This window comes from Heliconius melpomene, chromosome 1 (genome assembly GCF_056956725.1).
Source record: "Heliconius melpomene rosina isolate 202511_hmr_F chromosome 1, ASM5695672v1, whole genome shotgun sequence".
Taxonomy (NCBI): Eukaryota; Metazoa; Arthropoda; class Insecta; order Lepidoptera; family Nymphalidae; genus Heliconius; species Heliconius melpomene.
In genome coordinates, this window is record NC_140389.1 from 9,466,774 (window position 1) to 9,489,989 (window position 23,216).

Sequence of the window (23,216 nt, forward strand, 5' to 3'; positions counted from 1 at the left end):
TGCAAACTTCCTAAGTCCTGCTAACTTCAGAGTATTGTTCGATCATCGTTCATCAATCAAGCGGTTTTTATTAATTCGTTGATTTACATTATTTTTCAATGTTGTGCCAATTAGTCATGTAGATAAGTGATATGAAACTCTTAAAAATAAGTCAAATGTGTTAAATAACGCAAACATGGGCTATGTTTGCAAACGTGCATATGCTTTGTTGTGAGAACCACCTTTATCTGCTGTCATTATAAAGTATAGCAAGCAAATTTTTTGATAATGAAACATACGTTTCTTATTCTATAGTGTGTTAATGAAAAGTGGATAGTGCGAAGTAAAGAGACAATAAAATCGTTGATGTGTCGTTATGAGAGGAGTGTTCCCATTAGCTGTGCCTTTCAGGAGAATGTATGGTGTCATTTAGTGGCTGACAAAATCAGATCCAATATTCAGTATGGAGACAGTGAAGGATGAGGAGCGCCTGAGGCGCTTGCGTATTTTAGAGGAGAAACTATGCGATCCTCGCTCCACGGGCAACGTGGACTGTTTGCTCGACACCGTCACCGCACTTGTCTCCGACTGCGATCACCCGGCCATTCGGCGGATGAAAAATGTTGAAGCCTACACGAGCCGATGTGAGCGATATCTTGTTCCCTTACTTGTTTTTATTATATTAAAAATATATTAATTAATCCAATATATAGATAGCTCTTCATCAATCAAACAATCATGAATATGTCCCATAGTTTAAAAAATATACAATTTTTAAACTTAATGTTAGTATTAAGAAAAAAAATATATTCATTTCATTCTTGTATGATGTGAACAAATTATTAAATGTCAACTGAAGATATTTTTTTTGGTATAAAGTTTAAATTATTATTTAATTCTGGTTAAATATAATACTTGATTGCATATTTATTAAAAAAAAAGTATATTCAATTACAATAATTTAATGATCAAAACAAACCTTGACTTTGCAAAGATAACATGCAAAGTCATTACAATCTATTACTAATGATAATTTAAATTAAATAAAACTTAGGAAAACAAATATATTATTTTTAGTAAATACATCATGCATTAAAAGTTATATTAGACATTATTATTTTAATATGATGTTAAAATTGAAAGTAAATGCACACACACACATAAGTATTAATTACATGTATTTAGAATTGTGGTAAAACTCCACACTCAGATGTGTTAAAAGTTTACTCATTTCTTTAATTGAACGTTATGCTTAGTAATTTTGTTTTTATAAACTTGTCAAGGTTTTAAATATAAATAGATAAATCGAGTATATCTTTAATTTCTCTTACAGATGAGGAATTTGCTTCTGATATAGTAAATTTGCGCATGAAAGCTGCTGATTTTGACCTAATTAAAGTGATAGGAAGAGGTGCATTTGGAGAAGTACAACTAGTCAGACACAAATCTACCCGTCATGTATATGCTATGAAACTTCTTAGTAAAGTAGAAATGATTAAAAGATCAGATTCAACTTTTTTTTGGGAAGAGAGGCATATTATGGCACATGCAAATTCAGAATGGATTTTGAAACTTCACTTTGCATTTCAAGATCATAAATATCTCTACATGGTGATGGACTACATGCCTGGTGGTGATCTTGTTAGTCTTATGTCTAATTATGATATACCTGAAAAATGGGCCAAATTTTATACTATGGAAATTGTTCTTGCTTTAGATGTAATACATGGTATGGGTTTTGTTCATAGAGATGTTAAACCTGATAATATGTTAATTGATAAGTATGGTCACTTGAAGTTGGCAGATTTTGGCACATGTATGAGAATGGGACATGATGGGCTTGTTCGAGCTAGCAATGCTGTTGGCACTCCAGACTATATTTCACCAGAGGTATTACAGTCACAAAATGGTGAAGGAGTGTATGGTCGGGAGTGTGATTGGTGGGCTGTAGGAATATTTTTATATGAAATGTTAATTGGTGATCCACCCTTTTATGCGGATAGTTTAGTAGGCACTTATGGAAAAATAATGGACCATAGAAATTCATTACAATTCCCAGATGATGTAGAAATTTCAAAAGAAGCAAAATCCCTTATAAGAGGGTTATTAACTGACAGAGTTAAACGACTTGGAAAAAATAGTGTAGACGAAATTAAAAAACATTCATTTTTCATCAATGACCAGTGGAGTTTTGATAGTTTAAGAGATTCAATTCCTCCAGTTGTACCTGAACTGTCCAGTGATGATGACACCAGAAATTTTGATGATATTGAAAAATCAGATGCTTTAGATGAGTCTTTTCCAGTCCCAAAAGCTTTTGTTGGAAATCATTTACCATTTATAGGCTTTACTTATAATGGAGATTATCGACTATGTGGCGGAAAACGTCAACCTGCTGATGTGGTAGATACAATATCAAATAATCACATAAACAATGTTGGTTCTGAAGCTGTTTTACAGTTAGAAAAACTATTAGAAAGGGAAAGAGATAGCCGGCGAAAACTAGAAGACCGACAAGTATTACTATGTTCACAGCTAGAGGAATTATCACAGAGAGAAACCAGAAGTAAAAAAATAATTGCAGATACTGATAAAGAACTCGCACTTCTAAAACATGATCTTAAAGAGATACAGCGTAAAGCTGAAATAGAAGCAGACTCCAGACGCAAAATGGAATTTAATTACAATGAGGTTAAGCAACGCTTAGATGAAGAGCAAAGTAAACGAGCAAAAGAAATGAACTATTTACAAATTTATAATGAAAAAATTAATATTTTGGAGAATAATTTAGTAGAAATGCGAGAGAAATTAAAGCAAGAATCTGAAGCTGCTGCTAAATCGAGAAAGCTGGCAGCTGATCTAAATGCCACGCATCTTGCTACTGCTGCAATACAAGATGGTGCCTTGGCCAACTTGCGTGCACAGAGGGACGCTCTTATTGAAGATTGTAATGCCATGTCTGATCAACTCGAATCTGCAAAGGCAGCTAAACAAATGGCAGAAGCTTCAGTGACTGAAGCCACCAGCAGGTTAAATGCCATTCAAGCTGAACTAGAGAGATCTTCAACAAAATTATCACAAGTCATGACAGACAACCGACAACTGTCAGAGCGGGTTTCATCTCTGGAGAAGGAATGTGCTTCCATGACACATGATTTAAAATCAGCTCAACACTTATACCAGCAAGAGGTACGGGCTCATCAAGAGACACAACGCTCACAGCTACTTTCTAAACAGGAAGCCAATTTAGAGCTTGTCAAGGGTGAGAATTTTTGTATGTATTACCTTTTTGTAATACCTAAACTATATATATAGATAATGCTATTATTCCCATTGTCCTAATTATGCTAGTTATAGAAAAAAATAATTACCACCATCATTTTATCATGGTTAATATTTTGCATGCCTCAGGAACGTTGGAAAAAATCTTAACAGGTTTGTCCAATTTGCTATTAGTGCACATTTCAGCTAGAAGTTATGTAATTTGACTAGCTTGTGAATCATATTACTTATTTATTTATTTTACCAGATTTAATTTAATATATTTTTAAACAAAGCTATTTAATTACTATTAACTTCTGCTTATTTCATAGCATTACAAGGAAAATTGAACGAGGAGAAAATAGCTCGACAAAGAGCAGAGTCTGCTTCCCAGGATAAAGATCGACAAATGTCAATGCTTAGCGTTGATTATCGGCAAATGCAACAACGGCTTCAAAAACTGGAAGGAGAACACAGACAGGAAAGCGAAAAGGTATTTTTATTTTATACAATTACCTTATATAAGAATTGAGATAGCATGAGATAACAAATTTAAAAGTGCTATTCCACACTAAAAAAAATCAAATCTCAACAATAATCTTTAGGAAAAAAGGGTAAACATACATAAGAATTTCTACATCACTTGAAAATAATGTATTGCTGGTGGTGGTGTATGATTGCTAAAAATAAATTATTTATGGAGTTCAGTTTGTATTAAAAACTAAATAAAATAATATGGTCGCACCCTCCACTAGGTGATAGGTCTGCAAGCGGCGCTGGAGCAAGAGCGGCAGGCTCGGCTGGCGGCGAGCGCGGAGACGATGGCGGCGGAGGCGGCGAGCCGAAGCGTGCTGGCGGAGCGCGAAGCGCGCTCGCGTGACCTGCAGGCCGCGCGCGCCGCGCTGCACGAGGCCTCCGACAAGCTGGCCACGGCCGTCGCTGAGCGCGACATGCATTACGCTAGGGTTAGTGCTAGTAATTGTTTATTATATACGCTGTACGCTGTGTGCCACACATAGCAGGGTAAGCGGAGAGAACCTAGAAAGACACACCGTTCCCCATACAGCATTTTCTTTTATATACATTAAAGTCAAATGTGACATTCAGTGATTTTCATTTCCACACGCTAAGTTTCGTAACAGGACAAATACTTGTGATTAGTTCTGTCACCCAATGTGAGGAAAGGAGTATCTTTACATTAAGTTCCTTCTCTCCTTGATGCGGAAGACGCGCGTTACAATAATACGGTGTGAATGTGATTTATATTTATTTAATATCAATTGTTAACTAAATTAATGAAATTTTAAAAAATCTATAGATTACGAAAAATATATAAAATATACCTATTACTAATCATATTATGTAAATGATGAAAATTAATATCAAGTGTGAGTCACAACTCACAATGCAATATGACATGGTCATAAAATATATATTTTATTTGCAATGTTATTTAACAACAATTTCATATAACATTTTATATGTATTTGAAATTTGATCACTTGAGACCCTAAACTAATGAAACTAAAGTTAATGACTTTTGATATAATTATGATAAACCTAGAACTATAAAAATTTCGCAGCAGGTCGACCTTTAAACGTAATACAATGGATTAAAATGAATATGTAGATTTAATGATTTTTTTGTTACTGATATTTTGACAATACTTATTTTTAAAACAGTAGGCCCTTTTAAGGTTTAAATTTACTCCCGTTACTACTTATTACATCCCGTACTCCCTGTCGCGATTTGCTTTGTGATCAGAGCGAGGAAATGAAAATATTAAATATTTCATTTCCTCAAGTGGGCTTCGAACCCACAACCTGTTGCGTTTACAGTCGCTCGCTCGTGCCTCTGTGCTACGATTGCTTTATAATAATAATAAATATAATAATATAATAATAAGCTTTATTTCAATTCCATACAATTTTCTTCAAATTCAAATTCAAATTTCAATTTCAACAATAAAATCAAATAAATTAAATCAGACATTGATACATTCAAAATTAAATAACAATGATACATTCATATTTATAGAAATTTTAACATTGACATTTTGTTACATTTAATAATTTGTTGCAATAAATAATTTGTTACAATTTACATTTTAGATTCCTGTTTTTAGTTTCGTTTTAAATTATTTATTATTTAAATTGTTTTTATTGTATGGACCCCTATTGGGTAAAAGCCTCCCCCAAGGCATGCCACGATTCTCTATCCTTAGCTGTGTCTAACCAACCTCCACCCGCTATCGCTACTATTTCATCTGTCCATCTGGCTTTTGGTCGGCCTCTCGTTCTGGAGCCTCTTGGTCCTGACCACCTTACTGACCTTAGGGTCCACCTGTCATCTTGGTATCGAGCTAAGTGGCCCGCCCACCTCCATTTTGCCTTCAGCGAAAAAGTCAAAGCATCGCATACTTTCGTCTTTCTTCGAATGTCGACGTTTTTAACTTTGTCTTTCAATTTTAAACCTAGGCAGCTTCTTTCCATTCTTCTCTGGGTAGTCTGAATTTTATTTCTAGTTTTGACGTCATAGGTCCAAGTTTGGCACCCGTAGGTGAGGCATGGTAATATTGCTGTGTCCATCACTATTTTCTTGGTTGGCAGAGGAAATTGAGATTTGAGTATTTCCTTATGTGCCCAGAACTTGTTCCAGGTAATTGCTACTCGTCGGTTTATTTCTTCACTGTTTCTTTCTTTACTGAAGTCTTTCAGCTCTGCTTACCTAGGTATATATAGTTTTTTACAAACTCGAGAGGAGTGCTATTTACTAAGATTGGAGTTTCACTGCGGTTTGTCATAACTTTTGTTTTTTCTAGGTTCATATGTAATCCAATTTTCGTGCTGGCCTGGTTTAAGTCATTAACCATTTTATTTAGTTGATAAGGGGTTTCTGAGAATAAAATTATGTCGTCAGCAAAACGAAGATGACTTAAAAAGTACCCATTCATATTAATGCCTTGATTGAACCATGGTAATTTTCCCATTACGTGTTGTAAAACGGCTATAAACAGTTTTGGTGAAATTGGGTCTCCTTGCCGGACTCCTCTCTTTATGTTGATTATTTCGCCCACTCTATCTAGCCTGACTCTACTTGTGCTGTTGTTGTAAATATATTTTAGGATATTGATATATTTTTCTTTTATGTTCAGTGCTTTCAGGGACTCCCAGATGCTTTCATGTGAAATTGAGTCAAAAGCTTTTTTGTAATCTATGAAAGCCACATATAATGGCTTATTAAATTCTAAATATTTTTCAATCACCTGGTCTACCACTTGGATATGGTCAATCGTGCTGAAACGACTTCTGAATCCGGCTTGTTCGATAGGTTGGTGTGCATCTATGACTGGGGCTATTCTTTCAAGGAGGCAGGAAGCAAATAATTTGTAAAAACAAGACATGAGGCTTATGGGGCGATAGTTGCCTATGTCAGCTGGGTCACCTTTTTTATAGAGTAGAATAATTTCAGATTCCAACCAATTGTGTGGCACAGCTTCTTCATCGAGTATTTTATTCCACAGGATAGTAATTGGTGTCAATAGGAAAGACTTGGCGACCTTGATGCATTCGTTTGTAACCCCGTCTGGACCTGGGCTTTTTTCCGGCTTAAGCCTCATTAGTTGGGTCAGGATTTCTTTTTCTGTAAACTGTTGTATTGAAGAGGTGTCTGTACAACCGTAGGCAGCCATGTTTTGCATCGGTGTGTCTGGTTTTGCTTTATATTATAAAATATTTATTATTAATAAATGTACAAAAATACAAATGTAAATACTTGAAAAGTCTTATTTAAACTCACTCAAGAGACAGCTGTGCGCGATGGTGAATTTGTTTTCATAATATGTACTGATTCTTTAAATTAATCATAGTCTCATCACGCCGAAATAGACTGTCCTTCGGCATTACGACACAGTGACTCATTGTCAGCACTACAGAAAATGTGGACGCACACTAGCAAACTGTTGCCTTATTTGAGTACACCTGCATCAAACATATTCAAATAAATAAACATTTATAATTATTACGTATTTACTATTTAGTGGTCTTTCTATTTACTGACAGTTTATTATCATGCGTTAACGCATCTTTACCTAAGTTTATTTCAGTTAGTTTTCATTCTGAGTTCAGAAATAAAATTAAAAAAAACACTTTTTTTAATGTCACAGTCGTATGACGGTGTAGTCGACATACAGTATTCTATGCTTTAATCTAAGTATTTTAATATACACTGAAATCAAGTGTGCTAAGCCCGATTTTTACCGTGAAAGAGAAATGAACGGGTAATGCTTAGGCGGAACTTTTTAATAAAATATGTTTACATCTCCACCAATAAAGAGTTTTGTATTTTGCGGGCGCCTAAAACTGAGCGAGTTCATTTAATTTAGTTAATTTCTATGTGCATAAAATATAAAAAAAATCAAAGTAAGTGTTTGCAGTAGATAGTATTTTTTTTTATTAAACAAAAACCTTAAATTGATCTTTTCGTGTTTTAAGTTTAAAAAATCCAATTTAGAGCTATAGTTATTATTATTCAATATGTAACACTGTCTATTGACATGTCTATTATAATTAAAACGGGTATTAAAATTAATATATATTTTATAGTTATACTCTCCCGCTAACTAAAACGACGTGTAAAGGTCATACGATACGATAGTCCTTTGTAATATAACCTAAATGCTATTCAATTAGAGAACTGCGTATCATGTTGTATAATTTTCATTATTCTAGCGCGTGACTTTTATTATTTCTTTAGCAATATAAAAAGTGTTAATGTATTTATAATTATTAAATAATTTTTATAGTACATTTTATTTTTCACACGCGCTGTGCTGCGCTCACATATTCATGGGGTAAAGTGATATTAATCCCACATTTTTACGTTTTGACATAGTGAAATTGCATGGCGGGTCATGACACTAAATGGGGCGCTTTGTCTATTTTAAATCGATAATCATTGCGGCGATGCGAATGCGTATTTGAACTTATAGTTGTCGTGTGGATAATTGAATATTTCGCGTCTGTATCTGTCATTAAAATAATTTTGTATTCCATGATTTCCATTTTATTATATAGATAATTTCAGTGCATCTGTACTGATACAATAATGTTACATATTTGTTAAGCTAGTAGGTAACTTACTTAGTTTACTGATACAGATACTATACAACTGGGTTGTTAGCATAAATGAAAAGGGGCTTTTAACAATGTCGGTGCTATCAAATTTAAGTATAAAAAAATTAATCGGAAAATATACTATTTTTTTATATACTTTCATGGTTTTTTTTGTATACCAGTCGTGGCGCAGGGGCCATGCTCTGGTTGGAGGCAAAGGCTTTGCGTTCAGCCGTTCAATACTCAATGTCTTCAGATTTCAACGGAAAGTGTCTTAATAGGGTCGAAGTGTATTACATTAGGTTCCCTTTGCCTATCCTATTAGGTGCAGAATACAGCGTGAACCTAAATACAAAAATGTTTTCCATCTTTTTTTCTTTAAAAACCAAACGTGTGTAGGTTTAGTGTGCATCATTATGCAATCAAAAATGATGTATTTAGAAATTACATAATTATTGTGATGATTACTTAAAGAGTTATCAAGAAGACTAATAAATAAATTTATTATTAAAATAATTGCGAGAGTGAAACCAAGTCTATAAAATGCGGACATTATTGCATAGTTTCTCTGTATCTGCTAAAATATCTTGTGTGATTTGATTTCCTGTTCGTCCTCAACTTGCTCTTATATTATCGAGATCGAGTTTATTTACATTTTATATGGTCCTCCTTAACTATTAAACTTATTTGTCTTCTATTGACGAAGCCTAATATAGATTGAACAATGTAACCACCACAACAGTATATGGTGTTTTAATTCATATCAATTAAAATAGGAATTGAAATGTTAAGAGATACGCCCGAATGCGGTTACTTAATTTGCATTAATGGCGCTTATATTATACGGATTCGTTGCCTTATGAATTTTTCGTTTCATATGTTGTTGGACGTTACTTCAAACGTATATGAGTGAGTCACAGTATGCATAGATGTTGAAGATTCTTAAAGGCCATTATATCTACTAATCCAAGAACAAGAAATAAATTTTAATGTTTAAATTTACTTGCGTCGGTCACGCTTCTATAAATCAGGCGTTTCTCGTCGAGCGGTATTAACGTAACGGTTAAATACTTTTGAAGCTTTATCATTATGTCTTGCAGAGTTTGCCAAATTAATATTATAATAATAAAGAGATAAAAAATATATTTGCATAAATTTCTTTATAATACAGTTGAGACACAGTCCTGCATAAAAGTTATTTGATAATGATAAAGATTACCTGTTTTTTTTAATAATATGATTTAAAATGGAATTCAATACACATTTTTGCATTGTAAACATAATCGAATATATAATAATCTAATCATATAATTTGGAAATTTTTGTGAATGAGATATTAGTCCAATTTTAATTTGTCAAAGGGAGAACCTCAATGATAATAATTATCTATTACTTAAATCGACATCTCAAGAGGATTTCAGAGTTTTTCAGCTTCACGCTGTATGCTGCATATAGCAGGGTAGGCAGCCCAATTTTCGAGGTTTTGCGTGTTGAGTGGCGAAAATCAACGTCCGATTTACCTTGATACCGGAGCAAAGAAAGTGAAAATATTTATAAATGATTATTCATTTTCGTTAGTAAGAAACCAACCCACAACCATCGCACACAGTGCATCGCACATTTACAGTCACACACTTGTGCTTCTGAGTCGCGACGGCCACAATCAGAGGGATCTCAGAGTTGAGAGCGATTTATAAATACGGTCCTTAAAAACCATCTTAAAATTTTAATAATAATTCATGTATATGACATTACAGATACTGAGTCTCTTCATGAATTTATTCTTATTTAAAATAGACTAATATTAACTTATGGAATTATAATTCCATAAGTTTCTTGCAAATACACTTAAAAATAAAAAAATCATCTATGAACAAGGCTATTATATATAATCCCAATAACATTATTTTCAGAGTGAAGAACTAAGATCTCAACTCGAAAACGAGCAGCACTATTGCGTGGTATACCGTAACCAGGCGAACGAGGCGCGCGCGCAGCTGGACGAGAGCGCGCGCGCCACACGCGACTTGGAACAGGAGCGCGCCAGCCTCATGCACCAGTTGCAGCTGGCGATCGCTCGCGCTGACTCCGAAGCTATAGCTAGGTAACATGGAAATGAATTTTATTATAGGAGATTTATATTAAATCATTGTTAAGTTTTTTTAAAGGAGATATTTAGAATTAGCTTTTTTTAAAGGAGATATTTAGAATAAATATTCTAATAAAATATTACGAATAAAACAGATCAATAGCAGAGGAGACAGTTGGAGAGCTGGAGAAGGAGAAGACAATGAAAGAGTTGGAGATGCGTGACGCTCTTTCGCAGCATCGCGTGGAGCTGTCCACCCGCGACGCGCTCGTGCAGGGCCTCCGCGACCGCGACCACGAGAATCGCGCCACCATTGATCTGCAGAGGAAGGTGGGTTCATCCTTTTCTTTATGGAAAAATTAAGGCAAACGAAGCAAGCAATGATTGCTTTATTTATTGCCTTTAATATATTAAAATTATTTACATTTGCTTGCTCTAGTAGGCAAAGGGCGGCGTTGAGTTCCACAACTTAACACAGAACGTTTTAAAAATTGAGTGGAGCGTGGGAAACGGAGTGTCTTAACACAAGGATCCTCTCTGTTTGCCCAGCTATATGCATGATAAATAAAGCGAATAAAAATATAAATAAAATAAAATCTTAACTTATGCACAGGAGGTGGACGAGCTCCGCCGCAGCGGTACAGCGTTGGCGGAACGCGTGGCGTCGCTCAGTCGCCTGCAAGAAGACGTGGACCGACTCACTAAGAAACTCAACTCGGAGATCATGCTCAAACAACAAGCTGTTAATAAGCTTGCTGAAATTATGAATAGGTTTGTCTTATCACGTATTGTGTGTGTTGGGAAATATGACTAAAATTTTGGTAGTAGAGAAAGCTCATGTTGATGTGAATATATGTGAATGCATTTTCAGATATAATATAACACTTTAAAATATTGATACAGGGGCATGAAAAGTTATACCTCTTGTGTTAACATTTGTGTAAATTTTGCGTTTAATACTTCTATTTAATATTTTATTACAATAAAAATTGCATATGTACTTACACAAATACAAAGCCTTAATCATTTGTATAAATTTTGCACATAACAGAAAGGACATGAATCCTGCATCAACGAAGAATAAGAGCAAGATGTCAGTCAGAAAAGACAAGGACTATCGCAAGCTGCAACAGGAACTCACACGCGAGAAGGAGAAATCTGACCAGCATATTTCAAAACTGCAACGTGACTTGCAAGACGCTCAGCAACAGCTTCTTGAGGAACAGCAGACCAGGATCAGGCTTGCTATGGAGGTATTTAATACTTATTTTTTACATTCACGCTATATTCGGCATAAAGCAGGATATGTGGAGAGAATTTAGTGCTAAGCCCATGTTCCACTTTCGGGGCGTGTTTAATAGCGGGTGTGTACGCTGCGTTTTATCTTATCTTGTTGCCAGAGCGGGGAAATGAAAATAATTAATTAAATATACTAAATTTTACTTTTAAACAGCCGGTGATAGTTACCAGTATGAAATGTACTATTATTACTCTATTATAGTAAAGAATAATTTAATTACTACTCCTCGGTCTGCCCTATTTTCGTTTATATAAAAAAGAGTGCAAAATAGTTGCTTAAACTATTAATAAAAAATATAATTAATATTCAAGGTGGACAGCAAAGACGTAGAGATCGAGCAGCTAAAAGAGAAATTAGCAGCGTTAACCAGTGAGACGGCGTCCCAGTCGTCCGCCGACGCGGAGGACGGCGACCCCGAGCAGACGCTGGAGGGCTGGCTGTCCGTGCCGCTGCGGCAGAACATACGGCGCCACGGCTGGAGGAAGCAATATGTTGTTGTTTCCTCCAAGAAAATCATATTTTATAATTCGGAGAATGATAAGCAGAACACTACTGATCCGGTGATGATATTGGATTTGAGGTTTGTTTGTTCTATTGTACTAAATATTTTTGTTTTATTATATACGCCGAGAAACTACGAGTTTGTAACTAAATATTTTAAGACAATATAATTTTTAAAACGATTATTTTGTTGAGAAAATATATAAAAAAATGAATTTAGTGGGATTTGAACCTAAAACTGAAAACCGTCTAAGCACCCTGACCAGTAAGCCAGCCATACATTCTTATCAAGCTACGATGAAACACTTATACTTCTTACAACTTATTCATGCTAACAACCTTAGTGGTCAGATCGTTTTTGGATAATTTCCAAGGGGCGTGGGTATCAAATTTTTATATGTTTGTATTCTTAAAAACAAGGATTCTATAAAAATAAATATAAACATTCTATATGGAAATTTCCAGCAAAGTGTTCCACGTGCGCTCGGTGACGCAGGGCGACGTGATCCGCGCGGACGCTAAGGACATACCGCGCATATTCCAGCTGCTGTACGCCGGCGAGGGCGAGGCGCGCCGCCCCGACGCGCAGGACCAGCCCGCGGATGCGCAGGACCATGCCGGTACTTTAGTCGATATCCTTTCCTAGCTTGTAACGAGGTAGGCAGAGGGAATCTAGAAACCTCCAGTTAACTCCGGACCCTTCTATTAATAATAAACTCTGCGCCTCCTTACTTCGTTATAAGAGCCAGGAACCAACCAGGAATAATCATATATCCTGTATTTTTCCAGATAAGATAAAGTCTAATAATAAAATAGATTTTTTTATTTTAAGTTCTGTTTTTGACAAATATGATCCATAGAATATTATTAAACTATTCCACAGATACTCAACGATTGAAATATAAATTTACGCACGTTCTTAGAATTTAACATTAATATAAATACATGCGTATAACAGGCAACACGGTGCAGCACAAGGGGCACGACCTCGTGAGCATCACTTACCACATCCCGACGGCGTGCGAAGTGTGCACGCGCCCGCTGTGGCACATGTTCCGGCCGCCGCAGGCCTACGAGTGCCGGCGCTGCCGCATGAAGGTGCACGCCGAGCACGTGACGAGCGAGGGCGCGGAGGGCGTGGCGGCCTGCAAGCTGCACGCGGACCGCGCGCGCGAGCTACTGCTACTGGCGCCCGCCGCGCCCGACCAGCGGCGCTGGGTGGCGCGACTGGCGCGCCGCGTGCAACGCTACGGGTACCGCGCCGCCATCACCAACCACGACCACACCAAGCTGTCGCCCAGGTGAACACTGCTTCATGTGTTTTAAATTTAAATTATTTACCAGCGTACACTAACCGTGCTCATGTGAATTGTCACCCAGTTGTCCTTAATTATTAAAACGTGTATAAACTCAAGCCATACAAAATTTTCACTTATCAATTAAAGATTTAATCGCCGTATACTAACCATTACTATAGTAAATAACCTCCGAGAAATGGCCTGGATGTTAGATCGATTTGCAGTATTGTATGTAACGTTAAGATGATATTTTTTACGGACCTTTGAACACGGGGAAAAAATAATAACAAGGGTATTCATTTCTGTATTAAGCGAGTGACCCTGAAGCCGCGTTTGTCTTTTCGGTCAATAGTGTCCACAACCACAGACAATCTCACAACCACCGCCGTTTCACGGTTACAACGAGATTGTCCGGCTGAGCCACGTTTTGTAATATGTGTAAGGTTCTTACAGAAATGCTTACAACAAAAACGTGATGACTACGTAATTTCATTTAAGATATATATATAATTGAATCTCTCTGACTACCCCGCTAGGGATAAAGCGTGAAGCTATGTTCACGTAAAACACATGTTGTGTTGCAGGGACTCGATGCGATCTAACTTGAAATCAAGCTACATTAATGCGTCGCAGCGGAGCTCAACGCTGCCAGCCAACGCATCACTACCGCGCCAGTGATTAACGCCGCAGCAACACTGAAACAATGCTACGTAAACGGAAATGTTGATTTACTTATTTGGAAAAACAATTCACGCGATTATAAATTGTAGCTGTAGAAACCAAGAGGTAACAATCCCAATTATGTCAGTCAGGTTGTGCATATATTTTTTCACTAATTATTGCTGTTGACTGGTCCGAACTATAAGAATTAATTTGATATTATATAAAATACCTTTTTTTAAAATGGTAACCCATTGGCATTTGTCTATTCTTGGATACTAGAAGAGAAGGTTCGAGAAGATTATTATTACTGGATGTGTATGTTATCTGTGAATTGTTATCAAGTGTACTTTAACTAGTCCCGTTCTTATTTGGGCTCAACCAAGTAATTTCGTCCAAATTATACGCGTTTATAACTTGTGCTCTATGTGCCTTTAAATAATTATGAAATGATCTGAGTGAGATGTGTCTGAATAAGAAATGACAATGTTTTATTCTTTATAAAGTTGATATGTAACTAGTTTGTTAAGAGTTTTACGATATTCTAATTCAACTATTTAATACCACGATTGTTGCGGCCAATGAATTAATGGCCCCAATTATATAATACTGCTTAATTTGCTGACACAATATTACAACTATATTGGAAGTTGAGTTAAATCTTTATTGTTTTTTAAGTAGCGACTAGCAACGTGCTATCGAATCGGAAATTAACCATTAGTCTTTTATCATCGAGTTCATCGTTTTCTTTTTATATTAGATTTTTTATGTAAATATTAGTTACGTTGTGTTGATATTATATTTTACATGCTTATAATCTTAAGATGGCGTCGGCGACGTTGTTTCGCCGTTACTTTGGTGCGATTTGTTAGTAGATGCTTCGCGGGGCTAACGTTTTGTTTGACGCTTCCATACTGATTTTGGTGACGCGCTGACCGACAGAGATCGACATTAATCACAGCTTCATAATCAAACCGACACACTGAATGACAAGCACTGACCTAGGTACTGACAGACACAGACCGACACAGCCTCACTTCATATAGATACTATACTTTACTTAAAACAGACATGGTTAATTGATCTTTAACATTTCTAATCTGAATTTTAACAACTTTAACATCCTATTCCAATTATAGGTATGTAGTTAATATTTTTATAAACAAATTTATACAAGCACTTTTTGAATTAAATGACAAAACAAAACTAAAACAATTTTGTCGCAGCCATTTGCGTATTTTATACATTTATATGTTTAGGTTACACGCGGCCTATATGACAAATATTTTTGAATTTATAGTTTTATATGGATAATGTTTTAAAAAATAACTTACACGTTTTATCGTTGACTGTTGTTACAATATAACAATGTAGGGCTTTCGATTTTCTAAAAAAAATATGGAATAAATTTTCATTAGGAATTGTTTTTAAACGGGCACTTGTTACTGTCTTTACTCGTCTTTTACGGAACTATTGACTGTGAGAGAGTGAACACTCCAATTTAAACATGATTAACGAAATAGTGCCATACAGGTAGTTAATTTGGTATTTGCTCAACGTAAACGTTTTCACTTTATAAAGCATATCGCCTAATATACATATGTATACTAATGTGCTTCCCCATATTACTTCAATATACATTAGATAGAAATTACCAATTATAAACGTAGAATTTAATTATTATAATTATCATTAACCTTTTACCCGCCACAGTCCAATAAAAAGACATTTTTTATGTCTAGATTTTAGTAATATTTTGAGTGCTTGTTTTTTTTTATGATTTACAGTTGTCTTTATTTTTTTTATTGAAATAAAATATGGAAAGTATATTTAAATTTTGACTTAAAAATTTAAAAATATATTGTAATGCCTTTGTCAATTATCATCGACACTATGTATGTGGGATCAAATCTCATTTGGGAGAGTCTAATATTTTAAGTATAGTTTTTATATTTATGATATTAAGATTCTCCTTGTCTGGTTAGATAAGACGTCACTTATTAATCAATATTCTATGGTGTAGAAACCCGATTAACTGTATAAATTTTCGACATTCGATTATACGGATAAACCATTATCCGTAAAATTTTATGTATGAAAAAGAGGTTTGATAAAATATTGAGCTTATGTCTTAAAACCAGAATCATAATATCAAACTGAGGTTCGGATAATCGAGGCGTCACTGTACTTAATAAAATAAGTGATTATGAGTTTCATTCCATGCCTTGAAACATGGAATGAACAATAAAAAATAATATGTGGAATATAATTTTTTTATATTGATCTATCTACCTATCGGCCTGAACTGTATTAGTACTTCATTTATATGAGATTGTGGTTGAGATTTAATTTTCTATTTCTTTTACTAAATGTTAAGTTTCTCATTCAGGTTACGAATAAGATTAGAGCCTTGAGATAGTGTGCAATTGTGATAAAATAAATTACTAAATTCCTGCGGCGGTTAAGAGGTATAGGAATTTTAATTTATAATGTTAATACTGAAATATAAATTAAACATTACAAAGTAAGCGTAATCACAAATATCCAGCAGGCGGCAGCCATTGTTATACATGGCTTATTATAATATAATTTCTTGGTGCCAAAATTACGCTCACTATATAGCACTGTGCGTGTACAAATTATAGCTAAATAAAACTTATTTATACGTTATAGCGTCAAGTGGTTGTGTAGTAAACGGTACGTCTCCGTGAAAAGGATTTTTTGTGTGAATCGGAATCCCGCATCCTAAAGCAGATATATAAATATTACACAGCCCCGAGTGATGGATGAAGTACAAAGTGCACGTCAAGTACATACAGTGACTTACAACACAGGCCTATGCTACATGAGTAATGAGTATACAGTATTTTAGTGTAAGCGTGCGGGCTGTGAGGCGCGGTGCTAGGGCCGGCGCACTGTTGTTACTAGTTACGTACGTTGTTCACGTTTGCTCTACGAACTGTTAACATTCCTGCAACAAAAGCTATGTTGATTTTTGTTTATCTTATTGTTAGTTGTACGACCGCGTCACCGCGACACGACCGGTCCTCGCTTTTGCTATTACTTAGTTTTTAAGTTCGAAATCTACTCGATATATAACGATACGAATTTCATTTTTACGTACTTAAAAATTTAATATATTTAAATTGTTTGTAGTCGTACGCCGAGATGCATTTTTAAATGTTATTTTGCTAGGCAGCTATCGCTTCGTTCCCGAGACGTCATTCCATAGAGTAACCAACAAAGTATATTTTTTTTATAATCGATTTATTTTCAAACCAAAGAAATTTTGGAAATTTGTTTTTTTACCGTTAGTACGATTGCAGGATGATATTTTTATTAATTTGACCATAAATAATAATATTTCAAAGTCATCATTAATGTTATTACAATACAATTATTATCTTTTATAATAGTAACAAGGCATAATGTGTGGACTCCACAGTAGCTTCGACGTTTTTGGGAGTATTTCTATTTAAGTAGAAACGGTTACGGTGGTGGTTCAAGAAATACTCTCGAAACGCCCGCGTACTGTCGAGCCCGTGTCATTAATTTTATAATTATTATAGACATAATTTATTATATTACAACACTACATATGTTTTTATTTATCAATTTAAAATTGTAAGTTCCTAACTAGCTAGCTTCTCAATATCTAATCCCAGAGACGTACGTCCTGATTTGGGTATATTTTTATAACGCTATTACCATTAGGGAACCTAAACTGCGTCGGATTTGAAGTGGATGCCAATGGAAGTGTATATCGCTGCATACTACCGTACCACGTGCCTTAGTTGTCTCACTCCCATATCATCTAGGCATACTCTATTCTATGTATGTATGTATCGATAGCTATTTTACTGTACATATGTTTTTAAATGAACTAATATTTTATGGATTTTTTAAGGAATTTGTATATTGTAAAGAATTATTAATTTTATCATAAAATCAATGCCCCTAGCTGTTAAGGTCTATATTTATGTATAAATAAATAACACATCCAAAATCTTGCTGTTTTATTTCGTTTATTATTACATTGTATTTAATTATTCATAATATATATAGGTAAGATTATAAGTTATTAACATAGCAACAAGTCAAAAACGTAATAGTAATGAAAATTATTCCTTTCTTAGACAAAAAACTAAATAATATTAAATGCGACAACATACATCGATAATCTAAAGATGATTGTTTATTAATCATAAATAACTAAAATTCTATACGCTGGTGTTGTGTATTAAAAATAGAGATTTTACTATTTTATCAATTTTAAAACATGTTACGCCATAATATGTGCGAAAGTGTGCTTCTAAAATTAATACAACGAAATATTAAAATAATCCTACAGATTTTTTTATTTCCTTTTGTTTCCATGAGGTCAATGACCGGAACTCGCTGTAGGTCATGTTGAAAGTAGACACAAAATCGTCGTGGGTGAGATAAAGCTGTAAATACAAAACCATTGTTATATACATTGTGCGATTGTCAATGAATTGAACCTAGTTTGTCTGAACTAAAAAAATAAAATGATCTATATATATTTTTAATAGTTTAAGAGTTTATAGGGGTTCGCCACTTTTGTTCGTTTATGTCACCCAACACATGACAGATCCTCCTCGAAGATCTCCACGACTCTGTTCTAATTCAGTTAAACGACTATCACATAGAGTTTTTATATTTACAAATCATGAAGACGTCGGCATTGGTATAAACTGACGTGAAAAGGAAGGAAGGACGCAAATAAAAATGTAATTCGGGCTGTTACGGGTATGTTAATGTATTAAATTTTATCTTTTTTCAATGAAAATTTTCCGAGAATATAAAAGATTTATTTATTTATGGTAATTTCCCATAAATTGTAATGTTTTTGTTAGATCACTTTCATTGTATAGGGATATAGTAGATTATACCCACTTCTTTCGTGAGAGGATCGACATCAGTAGGCATGTGCTCCTTGGGTCCGCGGAGTACCGACAGGGGATATTTTTCATACTGATCGAAGCGGTTTTCAGAGTTTCCGTTATGCAAAGAACTTGTGCTGCCTCGGACAATGGCTTTCCCTTCTAAAGCGCTCACGATAGCGCTGAATGTTTTATGGCTCTGTCGGTACAAGTAAAAATATAAGGTTATTAATGGCTCTGGGATTGTCGTGGCGTAGGCACAGCGTTTGACTGTAAACGCAACAGTTGGGGGTTCGATTTCCTCTCGGGTGAATGAGGTATTTTCATTTCCTCGCTCTGGTAACAAGGTAAAGCGCGGCGTTGAAGGTGTATCTTAGATTCCCTGTGCCTACCCTGCTGTATGCAAGAAACAGCCTGAAGCTGCAAATCGCCACACTGTGTCCGGAGAAATTTAAATATATATTTTTTGTGTAGGCACCTTATATATATTTTATTATTAAATATTTTCTGCTTACCTTCCACATAGAATTTTTCCAATGTGGAAAGAATCCAGTGAAATTTGGTGGTTCGCGACCTTGGTTTATCACTAATATTGGTGTTTCCAGATCGCGTGCTGCAGGATCTATTAAGCAATACAAACTTTTATTCTCTAATAATAATGGATTTTTAAAACGTTATAATGGCGGTGTGATATTTACTCTCATTTAAATACAATAACGTATAATAAAGTAAAATAAGTAATTATATTACTTATTGTACTGTATTACTACGAGTAATAAAAAATTAATTTAACTTACCATGTGTTAGATAAGACAATGCCACAGTTCTGGCGTCGTCGCGGGCGCGCGTGCTGCAGTGCGCGCCGAGCCACACGAACACAGCGGCGTGCGCGTCTAGCACCGCTGCCATCTCCGGTGCCAGGTCGTACTGACTGAACGATATGATTTCTTCAACTGAAAACATTAAATTAATATAATTTAATAAAAACCTGAAAAATGGAGGTCAGTCGTGGTGCAAGGGTAAAGCAAGGCATAGGGACTGTAAACGTGATAGGTTGTGGGTTCGGTTCCCACTCGAGGAAATGAATATTTAATATTTTCATTTCTTCGCTCTGGTGTTGAGGCAAAGCTCGACCGTTGAGTTCTGCCACTTAACACCATGGAGGTACCTGTTAAATATGAGACCATAATGGATGGGAGATAGACGCACACACATAACAATTTGATATAAAATTAGATCTATTTACATTTTCATTTCATTAAACTTGGTGCAGCTAGATCAAGGTCAATTGGTCTCTTTTCCAGATATAAAATTCACATAAGGTTACACTTAATGTAATGAAAAAGAACATAATTATTAATTTAAAACTGTCAACATGCCAATTATAATTTCGCAAAGCAACTTACATGAATACTGGCCTGCTCCTCCCAATGAAACGTAGAACAAGCGTGGTGGCAGCGGGCGCTCTACTTCTTTCAACTGTGATGGTTTTAACAGATGTCGTCTTTCACCCAAAGCCGTCCAAAAGTCTGACTTTTCTTTCCCTAAAAAAAACAATTAAAGTTATTCTATTAATTATTGATAAAAAAGAACATATATGTATATATAAGAATCTAGTCATGCAATCACCTTGCATAACCAGAGTATGTTCAGCCGCTGCCATGTTCTTGGCGACCTCCCGCTCGTCGCCGGTGGCGGTGGCGGCGCACCACACCCAGGCGCGCGCGCCCTCGCGCACCACGTAGCAGGAGCCGCGCGCGTGATCCCCCGACCCCGCCTTCTGTCCCACTTCCAGGCCCACCTGCACGCCGCGCGCCTCTCGGGCGTACTGCCCCGACACGCGGATCAGTGCCCGCGCCGGAGGCAGCACTCGGCGACCACTGGCTGTAAATAAAAAAAAAAAAGTAACTATTATGCGTAGGTATTAAATAGATTGAAGATATTAGGTAATTACATGGTAATATACACTCACGATCATAGTCGGTTGCGGTGCCAATATAAGTTATCATCCGACCTTTAAAGATTTGCAAAAAGTGCGCCGGCTCCTTGCCTTGATAAACCCAAGCCTAGAATTTTATATAATTTGTAAAATCTTGTCTTAAAGATATTGTGTAGTACGCAAATATAACTTTGTTTCTTAAATAGATACCTGGATTGGAAGACGCCCTAATTTTATGTAAAGATCTTTGGCTTCTTTTGCACCCAAATTTCTTAGTTCATTTGGCGAAGAGCCACCCTGAAATTAAAATAAAAAGATATATTTAAAAACGGAAACCTTTTTAATCTGAGTTATTTGTGATTTTTTTCACAAATATATATATTTCTAATGTTATAATAAACCATACCATCCAATAATACAGTATGGTCTGATCGCCGGTGGGCGCGTGGTACGTGTACAAGGCAATATAGCAATCTTGATCGTAGAAAACTGCCTGCTGCGGACGTTCAAGTTCCTGCAGTGTGAACTCGTCAGGTCGAACGCGCCACATACGCAAAGAACCCGATCCGTCGTCTGGCAACTGAGCCTAGAAAATTTACTTGAAATTATTTATTTTTTCAATTTTACTTAATAAAGGTATAGGCACCAATTGAATAGAACAAAAATACTTACTTCAGCAGCTAGCCACGCATTAGACGCGAGGCTGACAGCATCCAATTTTGTAGTGGCGGAGCGGGCGGCACGGACTCGGATGTCTCTTCGAGAATCTGCCCAGTTCCATCCATGAAATAAGGCTGTGAATTCCAGCGGCTCACGACCGGCCGTCATGGTTGCCACTGGGCCGGAGAGCCTCTTTGCTCTCGCCAATCCACGTGCGGCCGCTAATGCCCCGCGCCCTTCTGTTGATGAAGCGCTGACACCCACCCAAGCCCACACACCTCGGTGCCCACCATCGACAATGTACACGCTCTGTAAAGAAAAAAGTCACTGTAGTGACGAAATATATAAACGGCTATATCTATTTTTTAAGCACTTATATGTAGAAATACGATTTTTTTTAGGAAATCATTGGGCCGTAGATCTAGGAATATGGTTTGAATTTTAACTCAATATCTCCAAGCGTTCCTGAGACAAATGCTCTTGATAGACAGACGGACAACAAAGTGATCTCTTAAAAGGGTTCCTTTTGTCCTTAAAATATAATAACATAATCCTACATCATCACGTAAATCTTCTCGAAACAGAGGAGCACGTTTTATTTCTTCTAGTCGCGCAGCAGGTTTTTGTGAAGGCATCGATATTGGTGAAACTCTTGGAGGTTGAGTGACTTTGTAGAGTCGCGCCGCCCGAGACGAGTCCGTCATCGGTGGCGGTGGACGCACGGAGCGAGCTCGAAGTTCGAGTAGATCATTGAGAAGCTCACGATCGGCGGTTGGCAATGTCTGCTCGTATCCATCATGCGCAATGGCGATGCGACGAACCATCATACATTTTTCTGGTCCACGTGCCATACGATAAGCGATCTGAAATATTGTAGAGTAAATTTAAGTAATTTAATTGTAGGGAACATACAGCATTGTATTTAATAAACTTTAGTTACCTTCGCCCCAAAAATCTTTTCAATGAGATTAGCGGCGCGGCCGAGCCATAGAACAATTAAATTAGATGTATCTAGAACAAAGACGCCGTCAGAAGAAAGTTGAGCCCACGACACTGGCTCTAACTGTAACACCACCGGCCTATGTCCGCGCACGCGGTACAAACGTGGACCGCCATTTAAAGAACCACTACGAAGAATCCTGAAAATATAATAATTAAGTACCTTAAAACATTAGAACAAATATTTCTTGCAACATAATTTTAAAAAATATGAAAATATGATTCGATGACAAATGATTATTAAGCCTTCATTATATACAATATCCAAATGAATCCAACATTACAAACCTTATACCATCCCGAAAGTACGAAAGCATGCGAGGTGACTCTTTAGTAGCACTCTCTCGGTGCAGAACTAGCGGGATTCCTATGTGGGCCAGGAGTTGTGTAGCGCGGCGCAGCGCCAGGGCTGCCAGCGACCCGCTGCGCTCACTTGCCCAAGCATGTACATGACGCTCTGCATATTCACTATTTCCATTTTCTTTTATTTCCCGGCGCTAAATATATACGA

The 23,216-nt window shown here is 36.1% G+C and overlaps 2 protein-coding genes across 4 annotated transcripts in view; one reads left to right on the forward strand and one right to left on the reverse strand.

Moving 5' to 3' along the window:
* On the forward strand, window positions 1–18,210 carry Rok (Rho associated coiled-coil containing protein kinase). 2 transcript variants are annotated; one of them, XM_085199571.1, is made up of 13 exons: window positions 1–623; window positions 1,313–3,241; window positions 3,391–3,414; window positions 3,573–3,733; window positions 3,996–4,205; window positions 10,269–10,459; window positions 10,600–10,774; window positions 11,058–11,215; window positions 11,496–11,697; window positions 12,056–12,324; window positions 12,711–12,865; window positions 13,204–13,546; window positions 14,128–18,210. In XM_085199571.1, the coding sequence occupies exons 1-13, from the start codon at window positions 443–445 to the stop codon at window positions 14,219–14,221; spliced, it is 4,092 nt and encodes a 1,363-aa protein (XP_085055697.1). In that variant the 5' UTR covers window positions 1–442; the 3' UTR covers window positions 14,222–18,210. The 2 variants fall into 2 exon arrangements, with proteins under 2 accessions (XP_085055697.1, XP_085055777.1); XM_085199651.1 differs by lacking the exon at window positions 3,391–3,414.
* qua (villin like protein quail) overlaps window positions 18,203–23,216 on the reverse strand; it is a 12,795-nt gene continuing 7,781 nt past the window's right edge. For both annotated transcript variants that reach the window (XM_085199851.1, XM_085199788.1), the window contains exons 4-16: window positions 22,994–23,202; window positions 22,647–22,845; window positions 22,264–22,569; window positions 21,719–22,015; window positions 21,453–21,632; window positions 21,257–21,343; window positions 21,080–21,173; window positions 20,737–20,991; window positions 20,514–20,651; window positions 19,905–20,060; window positions 19,623–19,729; window positions 19,121–19,306; window positions 18,203–18,651 (exon numbers count right to left, since the gene is read on the reverse strand). In XM_085199851.1, coding sequence (XP_085055977.1) covers window positions 18,538–18,651; window positions 19,121–19,306; window positions 19,623–19,729; window positions 19,905–20,060; window positions 20,514–20,651; window positions 20,737–20,991; window positions 21,080–21,173; window positions 21,257–21,343; window positions 21,453–21,632; window positions 21,719–22,015; window positions 22,264–22,569; window positions 22,647–22,845; window positions 22,994–23,202 — 2,328 coding nt within the window. In that variant the 3' untranslated portion in view covers window positions 18,203–18,537. The remainder of the gene's footprint in view (window positions 18,652–19,120; window positions 19,307–19,622; window positions 19,730–19,904; window positions 20,061–20,513; window positions 20,652–20,736; window positions 20,992–21,079; window positions 21,174–21,256; window positions 21,344–21,452; window positions 21,633–21,718; window positions 22,016–22,263; window positions 22,570–22,646; window positions 22,846–22,993; window positions 23,203–23,216) is intronic.